Below are 21148 nucleotides of genomic sequence, written 5' to 3' on the forward strand. Positions count from 1 at the left end.
CCATCTCCAACACATCCCTCACCTTCCTGGGCCTGTCTGTCTCCATCTCAGGTAACCACCTAAAAGCCACACTTTGGTATCTCGGGTTCTCCAGCATCTGCAGTTCCCATTATCTCTTAGGTATTCTCAGTTTGTCTTTCCCACGCAATTGTATTCTGAAGGCAATGCTGCTGCAAAACTATTGAGTGAGGTTACTGCTAATGATATGACAAGTTGCTTCACTTCTGGAAGGTAATTGAAGTTATCTGTGAAATGTACAATTTGGAAGCTCCTTTTCTCTTCCATAACTGCCATTAAAAGACCCTACTGGGATTTTATGAAGGTAACAGGAGTGTCAGCTGCCAGATTTTGTGTATCCCCATCTTCAAATCTAATGTTGGGGAGCAGTAATCCAGCCCTGTGCCAATGTTATATTGCTGAAGATGCCAGATAATTTCTTGTTCATCATAGGTTTCCAGGTAATTTCCATTTTCCACAATTTAAGCTGGAATCATGTATTAACATTTGGGGCGCCACGGTGGCTCAGTGGTTAGCACTGCAGCCTCACAGCGCCAGGGACCCGGGTTCGATTCCAACCTCAGGTGACTGTCTGTGTGGAGTTTGCACATTCTCCCTGTGTCTGCGTGGGTTTCCTCCGGGTGCTCCGGTTTCCTCCCACAGTCTAAAGATGTGCAGGCTAGGTGGATTGGCCATGCTAAATTGCCCATAGTGTTCAGGGGTGTGTGGGTTATAGGGGGATGGGTCTGGGTGGGATGCTCCAAGGGGTGGTGTGGACTTGTTGGGCCGAAGGGCCTGTTTCCACACTGTAGGGAATCTAATCTAAAAAAAAATTCCTTTTCCAAGCAATCTTCCACACCTGGAAAGCAAGATGGTTAATTAATGCAGTTATTATACCCTGTACTAAAAGTTCTCAGTCAGTGCATAGAAAATCACATACTTTACACAAGGACCAGTTCTTTGTTTTTCTCCCTATTATACAGAATCATTCATTCAGGTTCTGCTTCCTGGTCTCTTGCACAAGCAAATTCTCACAATTAAAATCTTAATTTCGTTACACTGCTTTACCTCCCCAACTCTTCGCTAGCAGTTTGGGCTGCTAACAATGCCTTTGTCACTCATTTAATAACAGTAAAACATAGTTAATATCAATCAGTTGAGTCAAGAAATTTCAAAAGTAAAATTCTGAGGGTTATTTCAAGTTTTTACACTGTTGCATAGCTCACTAATGAGATAATGGTGAGTCTTTATAACATCCAACTAAGAACTCAGTTGGAGACAATTGGGATCCACGCTATAGAAATTACATTGAGACTTAAAGTAAGATGTTGCCTGGTATGAAGCAACACAATATAAAGAGGATAATGCAGAACATGGGTGCCATAATATAAAATTATTTAAACTTTATAAAGAATGACACAGCTTATAGCAGATTGATTTTAATAGTTGAGGAACAAAGAATAAGAGGCAGTAGGGAGAAGATTAAATGTAAGGTTTACAAACAAGAGAGGGAAACATGTCTTCACAGGTGGAAGCATCTGGATGCAGAAATCACTGCAGCCTTAAAGGTTGAGGCAGGTATTATGCCATGATTCAGGTTATTTGGATGGCTGGGTAAAAGGAATAAGTGTTGAATGAATAAGGGAGTAATTGTGTTTAGAACAATTTGCTATGTGGAGGTTAAAACCTGATGTGAATTGGTTGGGCTTGTTGTAGCCAATGAGCCGTGAAGATTTATTAGCATGTTCTAAAATGCTGCACAATGAATACACTCTGTAAGGTGCAATGTTCCACAGTCAAAGAAGAATGTCTTTTTCTCCTCTCCAGCAAAATCCGTCATACAAAGCAAATGTTTCAGAAATGGGTACAACTCACTGAAGTCTCCATCCAAAGAATATAGTTAGTAATATCAGCCAATCTTATAGGGTACTACGAAAAATATTCTTGTAGATTTGATAGTCTTCTGTTCCTTTTCTAGGTAGTTTCATAGCTTAGCAATGTTGAGAGAATGAATGACAACTTGATCATACTTGGAAAGCATTTAGTACAATTAAAAGCAGTGGGATAGAGTATGTGTTTGGAAGGGGCAGTTGATCCAGCACCACTGATAGAGTGCTTTTGTTCAGGCATCATAAGATTAGCCAAGCTGCAGTTTCCCCTTAGCTCATTGATTCAGTTATAACTGTGCATTATTCTCTTCGTATGTGTTTCAAATGGCAGACCCAGTCCTTTTGTGCTTCAAACACCACGTTTTTGTCATTATGTCTATAGGAACAGTACTCTCAAGCACATCTTATGTTAATAAATAATATCAAAGAGTCCAAAGAGCATGGAGGCAGGCAATTCGGCCCATCACAACCCTGCAAGAACATCCCATCCAGACTGACACCTTCCCCCCGCCCCACAACTCTGTCTCTATAGCCCTACATTTTCCATGGCTAACCCACGTAGCCAGCACATCTTTGGACTGTGGGGGTAGGGATGGGTAACCAGAGTGCACAAAGGAAACTCATGCAGATGGAGGGAGAATATGCAAACTTCACACAATCACTCAAGACAGGAATCAAACCTGGGTCCCTGGTGCTGTGAGGCAGCAGTGCTAACCGCTGAGCCACCGTCCTCCCCTAATATGTGTTTACTATATCACCGATACACTACAAACAGCAAATAGTGTGCAAGAAATTGAATGTGACCCTTGTGAGTGATTGAGCTAACTTTATAATGGTAAGATGAGTTGTAATTGGCGAGGACTTTAATTGTCGTAAAGTGATATTGCAAATGCTTGTCATCAAAATGTGAAGCCCATCTCAAGATGCAAAGAGAACTGTTTCAGTGTGAGCCTTATCTCCAACAAGAAAGAATATTAAAGCAAAATACAGTAGGTGCTGGATATCTGAAAATAATCCCAAAAAATCTTAGAAATGCCCAGCAGATCTAGCAGCTTCTGAGGCAGAGAAACAAAGTTAACAATTGAGGTCTGTGGTCTTTCGTCATAGCTGAGAGAAGTTATAAATATAATATGTTTTGAGAACTTGGAAGGAGGAGTAATGGGAAGAACAACAAATATGAAGGCCGGTGACAGGGTGTGGGGGGGGGGGGGGGCGCGCAGGAGAGAAGAAATGTCAAAGCTTTTAAAGTCAAATGTAAAAGGCAGTGGGAAAACTGAAAATAGAAAGGGTGTGATTTGAAGGAGGTATGGCTAGCAGGATCATTAATACTGCCTGTCCAAAAACAAATGAAGTGATGGAGAAACAAAATTCAAACAAAGAGCAAAGAAAATCAAAACAAGATAGGGCAGAGGTCATGGTCTGAAATTGTTGAACTCAGTGTTGAATAGAGAAGGCTACAACTTGCCTAGTCAAAAGATGAAATGCTGTTTCTCAAAAAATTGCAGCGCTAAATGAGTGAGCTCAAGTGAAGAAAACTTTTGTAAAATAGTCATCATAGTCAATTCAAGTCACGTTAAAAATGTCTAAACAAAAAGTGGGGCCAAAGTTAAGTTTTCAGACTATAAACCCACAGAATTCCAAAGAGGACCTAGGCCAGATTAATTGACTAGGAAAAGATCAACAATCAAGGAACAGGTAATCTTTGGAAGATAACAAAGGGTGGAGCTGGATGAACACAGCAAGCCAAGATTGAGATGGATAACATGAAGTTTAAACACCGTTTAGTTACTGAAAAAAAGAGGTAATGGTACATCCTGAGGACTGAACCTGAACACAAATTAACTAAACGCCATGAACCCTCGTGCTGTCATCACAAATTTGACTCATTACCTGTGCACCAGGCCAGCACCATCCTTGAAGCTCAGTCATGCACCCGGTCAAGTATAGGCAATCCAGAGATGCCCCTCACCATGGACTCAGCTTGTTCTGTTCTGAAATTCCACGGACTAAAGATTAATTAAATAACAAATTCCATGATAAATATATATGAAGACGTACAAAGTAAAAACTCTGAAAAGTAAGTAAATGTACAGAACACGAAGTTTGAAAGAATAGAATGATTGGAGGTTGGAACGAGACAAAAAGATTAGGAATATTGAAGGAGGATTATGTTTGATGTTTGGTGTCTTACTCTATTAATCTTAGCAACTACCGCATTGTCAGCTCTGTTGTATCTGTTCTGACGTTCCCCTCTGGCCTTTCAGGCGGATGAAATTGGGCTTCAGTCTTAGCCCAAACCTGGCAATAGTTAATCAATTGACTGTTGGAAGCACCACACTCTGTATCCAACTGCTTTTGATGGAAATAATTTTAGCAGCAAGGTGTTAAATTGACAATCCATTTTTGCCACAGGCTCATTTCACCCCATTAGTTTGTCATCATGTACATATGTTACCAATTTGCATTAACTTGCTAAAAACAATTCTTCATTCGACCATTAAGATTTGTAAAGTGTAAAAATAATTTCCTTATTTATCTAGCTTTACTGTAGTCACAGCACCAGTTTCATACTGAGTGATGCTTTGGAAATTGTAAACACCTAGGATGTGAAGATTAAGAGTAGGAAGTTAATACGTTCCCCGAGGCACATTTGATTGTAATTGGTGCATTTAATTGAGTGGGAATGGGGATTTTTAAAAATTCTGCCTCAAGTAAGTCTAGGATAGGAAGTGTCATGAACATTGTTCCTGTCCTACCACTAACCAAAGCCCTTAATTGGACAGTCACCACCCACTTTACAGCCTCATTGGGCTGGCATTGATATTCAAGTGGCAACAGAAGAGGGACTTGCCATGTGAAAAACTCAAAATGAAAACTCTGCCAGGGTTGATTGTGCATTTCCAGAGAGACCCCTCGTTCAAACTCATTCAGTACCTCTGATGGTGTGGCAGGTTTAGGGACTAGGATTTCAGTTACTGGGGCTCATGATCTCTTGGAAGGTTTGGCACAGCCCTTTCTGAAAGACATGACACAGGGCTCTCGCTGGCTCACTAGTAGTCAGAAAGATGTCATTTTGCTCCATCTAGTACCATCCTAAGAAACTGCCAGGTATTATTAGAGTCTAGAATATTACCTGCATTATTTTGAGATTGGAGGTTATTGCAAAAGAAATTCTATCTGTTTACTGTAACCTACCATGTTTGCACAGAGTTGAGCCAGCACCAGGAGTTGAAAACTCAGCAGTCTACAAGATGCTACATGACAACCAGGAGGAAAAGAATGAGCCGAGACAATCTGGGTCTTTCCGTGCAATCCAGGATTACCTGGAGGCAGAAGAAAGTGGTGAGGGTGACTGGCTTTCAGTCTTTACTACTGCGAAGCAAAATAAACTAGCTGGACACTAGTTAGGTCCAATTGTGAAAAGTCATTGCGTGACATTGTACATGTTTATTCGCAAGATTTAGGAACCTGTTCCAGTGTTGGTATTGAAGTGTGAAGCTGGATGAACACAGCAGGCCAAGCAGCATCTCAGGAGCACAAAAGCTGACGTTTTGGGCCTAGACCCTTCATCGATGAAGGGTCTAGGCCCGAAATGTCAGCTTTTGTGCTCCTGAGATGCTGCTGGGCCTGCTGTGTTCATCCAGCTCCACACTTTGTTATCTTGGATTCTCCAGCATCCGCAGTTCCCGTTATCCCAGTGTTGGTATTGATTTACTTGTGACATCAGTGATTTAAAGGATGCTCAGGTTGAAGAGGAGAATCAGTGCCATAAAGTGTGGAAAGGGCCATTCCTGTGTATTTGTGATGAAACTAGAAGGGATGGTGGCAGTAACTCAAGGCATGGGCAACAAAGGACATACAATAAATGCCAGCCAACTGGTGATGCCCATGTCCCACGAGGGATTAAAAAAAAGTCAAAGATATATTACAACCCATCACTTTGTTTGCATACCAACAAAAGCCCCAGACTGATTAGACAATGATATTTGCACTATTTCCTGCTGTTAATTTTGTATAGCTGATGCAGATAGCTCAACACTGACTATTCAGATTCAAAATCATTTTTTACCATCATTTATCTTTCTGTAAAATGTCCAAGGCACTCGCCCTGTGGTGACTCGAAGTGTGAAGGCTCCGGTGACAAAAGTCGGTGCTTCCACAGGAAGTGTTCAGAAGCTGCCACTGTGTGACAAGTGTGGAAATGGAATAGTGTAAGTTTAAAAATGAGGGAATGATTGCAATATCCGCCGTCCTGATGAATCCTATCAGAAAGTAGGTCCTGAGGTTTCTGACTTCTTCACATGACTATTTCTGACTAATGCAGAAATTCAGAGTCAGATAAAATATCTTCAGCTGTTAAAATCGTAGCTGAGGACCAGGGTAGGGGCAGGGAGGCTAATGATTAGAAGTGGGGTAATGTGTATCCATTCTGCCTCATCTTAATTTAAGCCCCTGTAAAATCATAATTTAATAATATTCCTTCTCCTAACAATCTGGCTTTACTGCATTTCGAACAAGGTCACCAGGGTGCAGTGAATTAGCTTAATGCCCTTTCCACTCTGAAGTCTCATGCCAATCCAATCCAAGCCTGATAGGACAACTGTCAGTCTTACATGGAATTTCCTTACCAGGCTTGACATTTGGATGTTGGTTTACATTTCTGGAGAGAGGCTCAATTAAATGTTAACATTTGTGGATCCTGACACACTCACACATGCACATTGTTAGAATCCCTACAGTGTGGAAACAGGCCCTTTGGCCCAACAAGCCTACACCAACCCTCAGAACATCCCACCCAGACCCATCCCCCTAATCTAGGCATTCCTGAATGCTATGGGCAATTTAGCACAGCCAATCCACCTAACCTGCACATCTTTGGACTGTGGGAGGAAACCAGAGTACCTGGAGGAAACCCACGCAGAAACAGAGAGAATGTGCAACATCCACACAGACACTTGCCTCAGGGTGGAATCGAACCCAGGCCCCTTGGGCTGTGAGGCAGCAGGGCTAACCACTGAGCCACGGTGACACTTTATTGTCAACTAACCTGAAGAAAGACACTAATTTTTCAGTTCCTTGAATTGGATTATTATAAAGTAGTCATGTGATGGTGCAGATTTCTACACTATAAAGTACTGTGCACTAAACAAAACAATAATCGTAAAACAGACTAACCTCTACCTAACAAGTGATGCTTAACTTCCTATGGTTTAACATACAGATTTGGGGGTCAGGGGTTTGGATTTTCCCCTGTCTGCTCTGTGTGACTAAATCATAAATCTACTCAGTAAAAGAAACTGCAATTTTGTTACGCATTCTGCAAATGACCCATCCTCCCCCGTGACTGGAGCTTCTAAAACAAACTCTGCATTGATTTGCTTCTGAGGTGCTGTTCCAGAATCGTCCACAGGTTTAAAAAAATCCAGCAATGGTCCACCTTTTGCAAAAGGGCAACAGAAATTGTTTTGTGAACTGATCCTGAGACATAAATAAAACATGAGTACTCTGGTTCGTTCCCCTTCTCTCCAGTGAAGACAGTGTACTGAAATGCTGGTCAGTGGTTGAGAGGAGTGGTATGGGGGAGGCTTTAGGGATGAAAATCTGACATGATGGGGTCTAGGCTTGCTCCTGGAGCAGCAGTTATCACTTAAACCAATTCCTGGTTGAACATTAAGGTGTCTGTTGTAGGTATGACTGGGTTCTTCCGGAAATTTGACCCTGCTTTGCTTCCGAGATGCTCTATGAATCCAATGTTTGCAAAGACCAGGCATGAGATTCATTCTGAGTTTCTTAGGTCCCTTCCCGTACGAATCCCTGTGCGAGTAATGAAGATGTTCTTCCTTTTTCTAAGCCAGGTGCCCACTATTGGAAGGCAGGGTGTTACCCCTTGGTCTTCATCAGAACAAACGTCTCTGCTGAACAGGGTTGTATTTCACAGGGTTTGGGGAGGGGAAATCATAGAAATCCCCTTTAAAGTTGGAAAAGATAAACTTCAAAAGAAAATTTCAGTACATATTTGAATGTATCTAGTCCTCAAAATCCTACCCTCTTTTCCTTATTGCAATATTCAATAAACTCTTAAAAGGATAACCGGCTACCACAGTCTTGCTCATATTCCAACTTCAGTGACCAAGTCCTTCGACCCTGATTTTTTTTTGAGTAGACATTTTCACTCAAGCATCCTGAGTGACTGAATGCCACCAGACTTGACTGTACATGAGCCACGCTTCCTGAGTCAGTTGAACATAGGAGACCGTGACCCAATTTTAGGTTTAGTATCCAATTCACCCCTGAAAATAGTCGCATTGGTGTTTCATTGCTCCCTGTAACGCTTGCATTGATTTCATTTTGAAATCCACATTCCACATGCCTGCACTCTAACGGAATTGTTGTAAAATAACTTTCACACACAGTGGTACAGTAGTGAAGGCCCGTGACAAGTATCGACACCCGGAATGCTTTGTTTGTTCCGACTGTGGCGTGAACCTCAAGCAGAAAGGTTACTTTTTCATAGAGGGACAACTGTACTGTGAAGCCCACGCAAGAGCAAGAACAAAACCACCAGAGGGATATGATGCTGTCTCCGCTTATCAGAACATGAAGGTTTAATTTTCCTGGGGAGATCTGAAAGAAAATAACAGATCGGATCCATTCATATGAGAAGCCTATCTTGTTACTATTACGCTGCATCTAAAAATGTGGTTAATCTTTAAGTACAAGCAGTGTCCCATTGCAAGATATATTTAGAGAATGCAACTCATTCAGTTATCCATGTTAGCAGACTGCTATGTGTAAACCTTGCAGAAAGCCACATAGCTCTATGCATTGCTGCAATGATGCAACTAATTATTTAAACAGCATTGTTTGTTTTAATCACATCTGTAAGAGCAGTAAAATCAATACATTGTTAAAACACATTGTACCATGACTGCTAATGTAACATCTTAGTAAGCAGGCCTTTCGGCCTTTGAAATATACATTAAACAAATCTTGTGGCAGATATGCATCATATTTTAATGGTAATTATGAAACCCTTGGGTCATATTTTCACTGGCTTAGCCCACATGAAGTGATTCAGTCAGAGAGGTGTGGCAAACCTACAATTCAGGATTATTTCCAAGGCTGTGAATCTCTAATATCACTGACAGCTCCCCCACCCGGAAGCATTGCCCTGTGTTGATTGTCAGTCTGCTTACTATTGATGTTCTTTGTGCTTGTTTAGTTATATCTGGGCGTGTATTTGAAGCAAAGGAAACATAGAAAATAGTGAAGCAGTAGGCCATTCATCTCTTCAAACCTATAGCACGCAATTTCAGAATCCTACACCCCGTTTCTCTCCATATCCCTTGATCCCTTTCACTGCAAAGGCCACATCCAGCTCCCTCTTGAATGTATCTAACAAACTGGCCCCAACAGCTTTCTGTGGTAGTGAATTCCACAGATTCACAACTCTCGGAGTGAAGAAATTCTTCCTCATCTTGGTCAGAATGGCTTATCCCTTATTCTTATATTGTGACGCCTTGTTCTGGACTTCCCCAACATTGGGAAATTATTCCTGCAGAAACCTGTCCAGTCCTGTCAAGATTTTATATGTTTCTATGAGAGCTCTGTAAGCAATCTGTAGCAAGAGCTGGAAGCTAGAATGATAAGCATATCATCCATATTTTAAAGTCACTGTAAATAAAATCTGCTACACTTCAGATATAGAGTGATCTCTACATTGGTCTAAGAGCAGATTGATAGCTGAGTGTCCTATCAGGTTAAAGAGCTATTCATGACACCATTGACATGGGGAGATGGGTGGAGTCAGTTGGGGGAAGGGAGGACAGTTTGGGAGATAGTTTACAGGAGGAGATTAACGGGTCTATCGGATGGTGGGTGGGATGAAAGCAACAAAAAGGCATTTGATTGGACCAACTGATGATCTGGGTGGTGATGGGGAAGGGAGGGAGGAAACAGGATCTGTGTAAATTCAAAGTACTATAGATACTGGAAACCTGAAATGAAATGCAAAACATAAACTCTGTTTCTCTCTCCAAATATGACACCGGAGTTGCTGAGTTTCTCCAGCAATTTCTGTTTCTATTTCAAGTATTTGGGGTCTGGTGCAGTAGTGGGGAAGTTGGAGGCTAAGGTGGTCGTGGGAGCTGATTGGGGAGACTCCTCAGCCAGGGATCTGAGTCAGAAAGCCCCTGCCAACTGATTCCTCACCTCCATGAAGCTGCCGGGTTCCCCGATCAGTCAGGAAAATCTGACTGAGAACCATGAAATTTGAAAAGCCGCGCAACAGTCTTATTATGAAACTCAATGCACCAATTCAGATTCATGGAGCAGGTAACCTCCTCTTGACCTCTGTCCTCAGTTCAAGCTGCCTGTAGTTGTGCTATTTCAAATGCACATTAGGCGTTTCTATCTGTCGCATTGGCTAGGATTTAACCTTCACCAAAGTTAAGAATTTGCCAGATGTTATTCTATTACTTTAATTATCAATAACAACTATTAATTCATGCGTAAAAGATGGTTGAGAAACACCCTCCTGTCTCAGATGAGATGTCGCCTGTTTGGAAAGTGTCAGTGTAATCACTGAGCTTACTCATCGAGCTGATATTGGAAGAACTAGGCACAGGCAATTCAGTCTTCACTGTGCACAAATTTCTTCGCAAATTCTGCTACCTTATCACAAAGCTAGACATGAAATGGTTAAGCCTCAGGGAGACACTACTTTAAGCATTGTACGCAGTGCTCTTTTGCATCCGCTGAATTTAATGACCACAGCATTAGCTTGAACCAGTGGCCGCAAGAACAGAGGTGTCGCCACCAGCACCACAACCATTTCCTGAAATTCTGATCCAATTATTTGTCCATCATGCAGCCAGTTCATTTTCCTGGCAATGGGGCTTCCAGCCCAGAGATGGGATTCTGCCTCTGCCAGCCACAGCCAATCCAAGGACCAGAAGTTCCTCTAGCTCAGCAGCGGTGGGCATTGTTAGTTCTGAAGCCAGTCCTGAACAGCAGAGGTTCGGGAGGCCTTGAACTGGCAGTAATTGTGTGGGGATCGCCAGCACCAGTCAGCTTATCAGGGGAATTAGGGGGTCCTTATTGAGGACAGGAAGGAATATGTTTCTGTGCCCTCAATGCCAGAAGTCCCTACATATGCCACATGGTGCCTGAGCAGAGGCCCATAACTTTTGCCCCCATCCCCACACACCAAATCCACACAATGCCTGCCAGCTCTTGTTTTGCAGCCTCTCAATGGGACATAGGTGCATGCCCCATTCCCATCACATTTGTAAAACATTATACGAGGTTCAACAGTGTATGAAAATGAAGTAGTGCAATACACCACTGTTGCAAGGGGGCCAGTGAACTCCATTTCTTGGACAGCCAGAGTGAATCAGATCAGTAGCACATTCCGCCTGGCATGGGTTTCCACCTTGGCATACATGTGATGGAGCATGGATTGGGCATGCATTTGATGGAGAATCATAGAATCCCTACAGTGCAGAAAGAGGCCACTCACCTAGTGAGTCCATACTGACCCTCCAAAGAGCTTCCCACCCAAACAACCCCCCATAATCCCTGTAACCCTGTTTTTCTGATGGCTGACCCACCTAACTTGACAATCCCTGGATGCTGTGGGTAATTTAGCATGGCCTACCATCCTAACATCTTTAGACTGTGGGAGTAAGTGGGAGGGAATAAGAGCATTTAGCAGAAACCCATTCAGACACAGGGAAAACGTGTAATCTCCAGACAGACAGTCGCCCAAGGCTGGAATTGAGCTTGGATCGCTGGCACTATGAAGCAGCAGTGCTAATCACTATGTCATTGTGCTGTCCTGAAGATCTGAAGAAGATGTGGTCATCTCTCAGCCCTCTTTATCCAAGAAATGGAGAACCAGCTGATATCCTGGTATGGAAACCCATATACCTCTGGTATCATCATTGTAAAACTTCACTGTTCTCAATATCCTTAATGTCTTGGCTGATCAGAGCTGTACACAGTCATTAGCCCATGTTAGGATTAACATAACTTATTCACTTTTCAATTCTATCCCTTTTTAATAAAGTCAGGTGCTCAGGTTGTTTTCTTTCGAGCCTTGGTAATCTGTGATATACTTTTAAAATAAGGGGATGCCACATCAGACTGGGATAAGAAGTAATTTTTTTCACTCTAACAGCAGTGAACCTTTAGAATCCTCTATTTCAGAGGGCTGTGGAAGCTGTCTTTGAGTATATTTAAGGCAAGGTTGATAATTCTTTGCTGCCAATCAATGGTATAAAGGGTTATGGGATGGTATGGATAAAGGGCACTGAAGTGTTCTCCAAAACAGGATAGGTTGGGAAGGATTAGACAATTAGCAATGGTGCTGAGCTGACAGTCATCCTGTTCAATGGCAGGGTAATTTCAATGGACTGAATGGCCTACTGCTGCCCCTATTTCTCATGTTCTTATATTCAAATAGCCATGAGCATTTTGGATGGTGGAGCAGGCTCGATGTGTTGAATGGCCGACTCCAGTGCCATTATTCCTATATTCCTATGATTTGTAATGTGATTCGCGGAAACTTTACACTGAAAGCAAACCAAAGAAGTAGGAACTATGGAGATTTCCAGGTTTCATTTACCACGGGCTGTTTCAAAAAGAGAGTTAGCTACCCCAGGTGTCATTCGACCCGTGTCTTATTTCATTGGCTTCCAATAATGACACTCAGGCTTAGCTCCTCCTCCAACTTCTCCAACATTCCAGGCAGCCTCCCCAACCCCCACGCAGCCCCCTACCCCCACCCCCATCCCAATAGCCCGTCTTTTGTAATTGGTTCTCCTTGGGCTATGGAATCTTGTTTAAAAGTACATTCTAAACTGGCACAGGACGCAATGTTCAATTTCAGAACAAAAGGTAGGTTCTCAGCTAATTTCTCCAAAGAAATCTAACTGCTACTATTCTGAGTGACTTCTGAGCTGGTGGTCAAGGAAGTCACAGAAAATATAACATGACCCTCTGTCCTTGAGGAGTTACACAAGGAATATGATGGTCAAGTAGAGCCACCTCCCTCAAGAAATGTAGACAACAAGAATATAAGGGAGGGCAACAATATTACCACTACGTTAGAATCATAGATAATGCATAAACTGATCCTTATTAGAATTAGAAATGGAAAAGAATATGATTCAAGCTTTATTTCACCTTATATCAGAGTGCTCACATCAAACTAGCATAGATTAGCAATTGAGTTGTTGTCAAAAGCAAAACCATTGTAATCTCAGAGAATTTTAAAAACTTAATTCAGGACATGATGACATTATCGGCTGGGCCAGCAATTGTTGCCCATTCCTAATTACCCCTGAGAAGGTAATGGCCAGTGGCCTTCTTGAACCACTGAAGTCTATATTCATTTGAGTAGGCTCACAGTGCTGTTAGGGAGAGAGTTTCATGATTTTGACCCAGCAACACTGAAGGAACATGATACTTGGGAAGACCTGTGCTCCAGAACTTGCCGCTCCCCTAACCCAGCTCTTCCAGTACAGCTACAACACTAGTATTTATCCGACAATGTGGAAAATTTTTACCCAGGTAAGTCCTATTCACAAAAAGCAGGACAAATCCAAACCAGTTACTGCCCCCATCATCAAACTGAGTGAATGTGTCATCATTAGTGCTATCACGTGGCATGTTATAAAGTGAAGATTGACACCCTCTGTGAAATTAAAACCAAAATATCCAAAGAGCACCTCCCCCCATAATCTGTAAAAGGAGTGTGAAAAGTGGTGTGACCTGCCTTTCAGCAACTTCTAGTGGTTAAATGAAATAAATCCCTGACACTCACTTTAAAACCAACAAGTAACAATTTATTTATCCAACTCTAACAGTGGACAAATTAACCAAAGTATTAACAAACTGAATAAATCCCTTCTAGCTACTAACTTTTCCCAAATAAAGCAAGGTTCTGATGGTATACTGTTTCAATAAATTCAAGTCCCACATATATAAAAAAAAATTTAGTCTCTCGAAATTATAGCCAGGTTACGTCTTTCCAGAATGTTCTGTGCCTCCTCTATTGATCCTTCTCTCAGGACTACTAAAACGTTGTGCCATAGGTAACATTTTTATTTAGATAGTGCTTTTTCGAAGATGTAGAGAGGGCTGTGAGAGCCAGTGATTCTCTTTTGAAAGCTGTTAGCTCTGGTGGATGACAGTTAGCTCTGTGGCTCTGTTCACCTGCCTCCTTCTTTTATACCATTGATAACATATTACTCTTTCTAACAATAGGATTGGTCCTAAGTGGTGAAAACCATGAGATTTAAAATGTAATTTTCGGTATCTAAGCGCCTGGTTCAAATTAATCATTAATCAAATTAGGGGAGGTGATTGCCTCGTGGTATTTTCTCTGGGCTGTTAATCCAAAGACCCGGATAACATTATGGGGACCAAGGTTCAAATCCCACCATGGCAGATGGTGGAATTTGAATTCAACAAAAATATCTGGAGTTAAGAATGCAATGATGAGTATGAATCCATTGCCGATTGTTGGAAAAACCCATATGGTTCACTAATGTCCTTTAGGGTGGGAAACTGCCTTTCTTGCCTCATCTGGCCTACATGTGACTCCAGGCCCAAAACAATGTGGTTGACTCTGAACTGCCCTCTGAGCAATTAGGGATGGGCAATAAATGCTTCCTGGTCAGTGATGCCCTCATGCCATGAATCAATAAACAAAAAATTCAGTTACATTCAAAAGCCTGTTGTCTTGGTAAAAACTGCTGCTTGACTCGCCTTTTGATCTAAATTTTTCAATTGGAGTGCTCTCTGTGTACCTTCAAACTTTCAAGCTATTGCTCATAGATATCCATTTTAAATCTCTTAGCACAGAAAAAGCACATCGTCTTTTAAAGGGACCACACAATGCTTCCTGGCTAACATTTTACAAGCACAAATTTCTAACGTACTGCCTCTCAATCCACAAGTACTCTCCCCAACTTCACAAAACCTCCCTCTTAGGAAAGAAAATGAACCATCACTATGAAAAGATGGTTTCAATCTTTTTCTTTTAAAATCTTAACTCCATTATATTACTCGACTCATAGCTCACTAATCTAGAGTTACGCATTTTATACTAATTCTATATATAAAACATTGAACATTACCGCTTCTACCTTATGCAAACATTTTCCTTCTAAAGTTGCGATGAAGCATCACAATAATATTTTCACAACCTGCAACTTGTACATTCTGTAAATAAATGCTTGTAACATGAGACTCCAATGAAATAATCTGGCAGTATTGTCCTTAAATCTTTCCAAAATATCAAAGGACTGTGATTGGTATACCCAATCATCTCTGATGCATTGTTTACAATGTAAACATTAAAATGTTGCAAGGCTATTACCAAACCCAGTAATGCTTTTCCAACATTTGAATATTTTTCTGGTGGATATTGAGTCTTTTTGAAAAAGGACAGATTAGCCTTTCAATTCCATAATCATCCTGCCGTAACAACACAGCTCCAGCCCCCACAACACTTGCGTTAATGGTGACTTTGAAGGGTTTCAAAAAAATTTGATGTGGTTAAAACTGGTGCAGTGGTTAATACAGCCTTTAAATTCTCAAATGCCTTATGGCATTGTTCTGTCCGCTGAAATTTTGTTCATTTTTAACTAATATGTCAATGGTGGAACTATGCTACAGCCTGTTTCCACATGAGAGGGGTTCTATGATTCTATGATAAATTTTGGTACCTGTAGAATCTGCTCAATCCTGAAAATAATAGCACTTTATTCTTTGAGGATCGTCTTGGAAATCCCTTAATGGTCTTCATCTTTGTGTCCAGCTGTGTCAACCAACTGTACCCAATGATGTGCCCTAAGAATGTCACTTCTGCCTTCGCAAATTCTGTTATTGCCAAGTTTGTGAGCAACTTTGCCTTTCATAATCTCTCAAAGAGCTCTGGCAAATGCGCCATGTGATCTGTCCACAAATGGCTGAAGATCACTAAGTCACAGACGTAGATGGCACAATTAGTCAGCCTGGCAACAGCTCTTGTTCATAAGCTGTTTAAAAGTGGCTGTTGCATTGTCCAAAGAGCATTACTTTTAACTGATATAGCCCGAACTTGTCTGACAAAGGTACTTGCCAGTAAATGCAAAGTTAGTCCAGCTTTGTGATCTAAGTGGCTTATCCTACTTTTTCCACATAATCCTCCAGCCTTGGAATTGGGTATGAGTCAGATCTGGTCACAGTGTTGACCTTCTGATAATCTGTGCGGAATTATTGAGTACTATCAGGTTTGGGAACAACACAATCAGTGAACTCCACTTGCTTTGACTCATCTCTGTGATGTCTTCTTGGAGCATCGCATCCACTTCCTTCTGAACTTTTGCTGCTTTGAGAGGATTAAGACTGAAGGGTGTTGTTTTATCAGATCAGTAGTGGAGTTTGCATGCTCTCCCTATGTCTGTGTGAGTTTCTCTGTGCACCCTGGTTGCCTCCCACAATCCAAAGGTGTGCAGGCCAGGCGGTTTAGTCATGGTAGCAAGATGAGTCTGGGTGGGATGCTCTTTGGAGGGTTGGTGTAGACTTGATGGGCTGAATGGCCTGCCTACTCACTGCAGGGATTCTATCAAAGAGTCCTCACAAAGGAACCAATGGGTATCAAGGGCAAACTCTCCATGATTGGAGCCATACCTTGCACACAGGAAGATGGTTATGATTGTTGGATGCCAGTTATCTCAGCCATGATATCTCTATAGGAGTTCCTCAGGGTAGTGTCCTAGGCCCAATTATCTTCAGCTGCCTAATCAAAACCATTCCCTCCATCATAAGGTCAGAAATGGGATGTTCATTGATTATTGCACAATGTTCATGACTCCTCAGATACTGAAGCAGTTTGTGTTCAAATGTAACAAGATCTGGAGCTATCCGGGCTAGGGCTGGCAAAAGGCAAGTAATGTTTATGTCTTGCAAGCGCTAGGCAAAGGTCATCTTCAAAAAGGCAAAATCTAATCATTGCCCTTTGACATCTAATGGTTTCACTATCATTGAATCCCCTACAATCAATATCCTGGGGGCATACATCGACCAGAAACTCAACTTGACTTATCATATAAATACAATGACTACAAGAGCAGGTCAGAGGCTAGGAATACTGCAAGGAATGTCACCTCCTGACTCTATCTACAAGGTACAAGTCAGGGGTGTAATGGAGTATGCCCCACTTGCCTGGATGTGAGCAGCTCAAGAAGCTTGGCACCTTCCAGGACAAAGCAGCCCACTTGATTGGCACCATATCCACAGTGTCAATTCTCTCCACCACCTACACACATGCACTGCAGAAATCCACCAAAAATCCTTGGACAGCACTTTGCAAATGCAGGACTCTTTGCATCTAGAAGAACAAGGGCCCCGGATACATAGGACCACCACCACCTGCAAGTTCCCCTCCAAACCACTCACCAACCTGATTTAGAAATGTATTGATGTTCCTTCACTGTTGCTAGGTCCAAATCTGGAATTCTCTCCCTGAGGGAATTGTGGGTCAACCCACATCACATGGACTGCAGTGTTCAAGAAGGCAGCTCAGCACCACCTTCCTCATGGGCAACTAGGGATGGGCAACAAATGCTGACCCAGCCAGTGTGCCCAAATTTCAAAAGTGAATAAAATAAAATTTCTAGGTCAAGGTGATGAGTGGTTTGGAGAGGAAATTGAAGTGTGTATTGTTCCCATGTATCTGCTGTCCTTGGCCTTATAGAGGGTAGTAATCATGGGCTTGAAAGTTGTGGTCTAAGGAGTTTTGCTGAATTCCGACAGTGAGCCTTGCTGTTAGTACACAGTACATTGCAGCAGGAGTTAGACAAGTGTTCTCAGTTTAACCAATTCAGCTCCTTCATCAGTGACCTTCATTAGTCAGTGGTATGAGGCCGCTTGTGTAACCATTCATCTTCACTGATAACTTCTCTAACAATGAAACAGCTCTTTAAGTCTAACCAGAATCTTGACAGCATTCAGGCTTGAGCCGACAAGTGACTGATAATAATGGCTGTACATAAATGCCAGGTAAATGGAGCAAGAGAAAACCCTCCTCATACGGCAATGACCTTGTAATGTTCTCCACCTCAAGAAGACTTCACCTTGGCATAAGATTAATATGTTAACACCAGCACCAAATGTCACACATGCAATCTGCGCCAAACCTTTGTGTAGAGAATGTGGATTGGTAATTTTAACGGACACATAAAAGACGTTTCCTCAAGTTGTCAGGTATCTATTTGGGCTTTCTACAATGCTTCTGCCTTTGTGACAGATTTCCCACTAGTTATTTGTGAAGTGCATGCTCCTTAGTCTGCTCTGTATCAATGGCATAATAATCTAGCGAGTTTTGAGAAGATTTGTAGCTCAGGTTGAGGTTCTGGATGTGAGTTTGCTCACTGAGCTGGAAGGTTACTTTTCAGACGTTTCGTCACCATTCTAGGTAACATCCCAGTGAGCCTCCGACGAAGCGCTGGTATTATGTCCCGCTTTCTATTTATCTGGTTAGGTTTCCTTGGGTTGGTGATGTCATTTCCTGTTCTTTTTCTCAGGGGATGGTAGATTGGCTCCAAATCAATGTGTTTGTTGATGGAGTTCCGGTTGGAATGCCATGCTTCTAGGAATTCTCGTGCATGTCTCTGTTTGGCTTGTCCTAGGATGGATGTGTTGTCCCAATCAAAGTGCTGTCCTTCCTTATCTGCATGTAAGGATACAAGTGATAGTGGGTCATGTCGTTTTGAGGCTAGTTGATGTTCATGTATCCTGGTGGCTAGCTTTCTGTCAGTTTGTCCAATGTAGTGTTTGTTACAGTTCTTGCAAGGTATTTTGTAGATGACGTTCGTTTTATTTGTTGTCTGTATAGGGCCTTTTAAGTTCATTAGCTGCTGTTTTAGTGAATTGGTGGGTTTGTGGGCTACCCTGATGCCAAGGGGTCCGAGTAGTCTGGCAGTCATTTCGGAAATGTGTTTGATGTAGGGGAGAGTGGTTATGGTTTCAGAGCCCGTTTTGTCTGTTTGTTTGGGTTTGTTGCTGAGGAATCGGCGGACTGTGTTCATAGGGTACCCATTCTTTTTGAATACGCTGTATAGGTGCTTTTCCTCTGCTCTGCGTAGTTCCTCTGTGCTGCAGTGTGTGGTGGCTCGTTGGAATAGTTTTTTATTTCTTTTTTGTGTTTGCCGCTGCCTGATGTCTATGGCTTGTTGTACTGTGTCTGTCCATTCATGGTCTGTCGCATTAGTAAGAAAAGTTTTTTGGCGCGAAATTTCCCGGTTGTATTTACGGAGTCTGTTGTGTCCAACACCCACAAACGAAGCTGCATTAGAACATTATTCCAATGAGCCACCACACACTGCAGCACAAAGGAACTACGCAGAGCAGAGGAAAAGCACCTATACAGCGTATTCAAAAAGAATGGGTACCCTATGAACACAGTCCGCCAATTTCTCAGCAACAAACCCAAACAAACAGACAAAACGGGCTCAGAAACCATAAACACTCTCCCCTACATCAAAGACATTTCTGAAATGACTGCCAGACTACTCAGACCCCTTGGCATCAGGGTAGCCCACAAACCCGCCAACACACTAAAACAGCAGCTAATGAACTTAAAAGGCCCTATACAAACAACAAATAAAACGAACGTCATCTACAAAATACCTTGCAAGAACTGTGACAAACACTACATTGGACAAACTGGCAGAAAGCTAGCCACCAGGATACATGAACATCAACTAGCCTCAAAACGACATGACCCACTATCACTAGTATCCTTACATACAGATAAGGAAGGACAGCACTTTGATTGGGACAACACATCCATCCTAGGACAAGCCAAACAGAGACATGCACGAGAATTCCTAGAAGCATGGCATTCCAACCGGAACTCCATCAACAAACACATTGACTTGGAGCCAATCTACCATCCCCTGAGAAAAAGAACAGGAAATGACATCACCAATGCAGGAAATGACATCACCAACCCAAGGAAACCTAAACAGATAAATAGAAAGCAGGGCATAACACCAGCGCTTCACCGGAGGCTCACTGATGATGTTACCTGGAATGGTGACGGATTGTCTGGGAACGAACCTTCTAGCTCAGTGAACCAGCTTACATCTGGAACAAAATAAAGACCCACTCTTGTGGACCGAGAAGAAGAGAGTGTGACTGTGTTGGAGGTGAAAGGAAGACGTCGGGTTGGCTGTGCACCCTGGCGACCAGTGGATCTTAATGCTGGCTTCAGCCTAACGCTGGTTCAGGGGAGCAGCCAACCCGCAACGATGGCCGCGGCAAGTGCTCGTGCCCCAGGTCAGGGGGTCCGGAACACCATCCGCGTTTCCGTGAAGAAGGTGGATGAAGGTGCACCTGTGGATCGCACCTTCTTCGTGAAGAGGATCCTATTGGACAGTTGTGGGCTCACTGCTGTGGACATTTACTGCCTGCAGGATTTCCCTGGAGGAGGTTTTTACGATGTGACCTTCAGGAGAGCCAAGCTTTGCGAGCGCTTCCTGGAGGTTTTCAAGGAGAAAGGAGGTGAGGGCCCCCTCTCTCTATATTGACCGCTGTCCTGCTGTTTGTGATGCCGGTGCAGAGGAGCCGTATGGTGACTGTACACATGTACAACCCGCATGTGCCAGCAGCAGATGTCCTGACTTTCCTTGCAAGGTACGTGAAGGTGGAAGGGGACCTAACTGACATCATGGACCCCTTCGGGATCTGGACAAGTAAGAGGCAGGTCAGGGTGACAGGAGGAGGCGACAGGTGACCCAGGGGAGTGGACGACGGTCCGAAGGTGAGGAAGAAGGCGTGCTGGAGGGCCCCAGCTCCGCAACCATCAGGCGGGAACAGGCAGCTACAGGGGGGCTATAAGAGCTCCTCTGACAAGGGGGATTCGGAGGACGCCCCTGGAGGGCCCCTTGGAACCTGCAGGCGGGAAGCAGGGAACAACGTGCCCCAACCTGACCCGGAGCCGGACTCTCCTGCCTCCATACCCCCCAACAGGGGGTTGCCACCCGGAAGGCAGCACGGATGGTTTCCTGAGCCCGGAGAGCGTCCAGCAGTTCGCCTGGGCAATGGGCATGAAGGGACAGATGTAGGGGCTGGACCTTGGACTTGGGGAGGGTACTGCGGTCACTGCCCACAATGGGGGTACGAGTTGCGAGCATTAATGTGCGCAGCGTCAAGTCCACCGCAAGATGTGTGTCCACGTTGGCCTACCTGACCACCGTCAAGGCAGA

The 21148-nt window shown here is 43.1% G+C and overlaps 1 protein-coding gene across 2 annotated transcripts in view; it reads left to right on the plus strand.

The window, feature by feature from the left end:
• The window catches only part of LOC125451331 (PDZ and LIM domain protein 3-like), a 91302-nt gene extending 82425 nt beyond the window's left edge, over nucleotides 1-8877 (plus strand). For both annotated transcript variants that reach the window (XM_048528337.2, XM_048528336.2), the window contains exons 5-7: nucleotides 5095-5228; nucleotides 5986-6097; nucleotides 8300-8877. In XM_048528337.2, coding sequence (XP_048384294.1) covers nucleotides 5095-5228; nucleotides 5986-6097; nucleotides 8300-8495 — 442 coding nt within the window. In that variant the 3' untranslated portion in view covers nucleotides 8496-8877. The remainder of the gene's footprint in view (nucleotides 1-5094; nucleotides 5229-5985; nucleotides 6098-8299) is intronic.
• Nucleotides 8878-21148: the final 12271 nt, after the last annotated feature.

The sequence above is a fragment of the Stegostoma tigrinum genome, chromosome 3, assembly GCF_030684315.1.
Source record: "Stegostoma tigrinum isolate sSteTig4 chromosome 3, sSteTig4.hap1, whole genome shotgun sequence".
In the NCBI taxonomy this organism is placed as follows: Eukaryota; Metazoa; Chordata; class Chondrichthyes; order Orectolobiformes; family Stegostomatidae; genus Stegostoma; species Stegostoma tigrinum.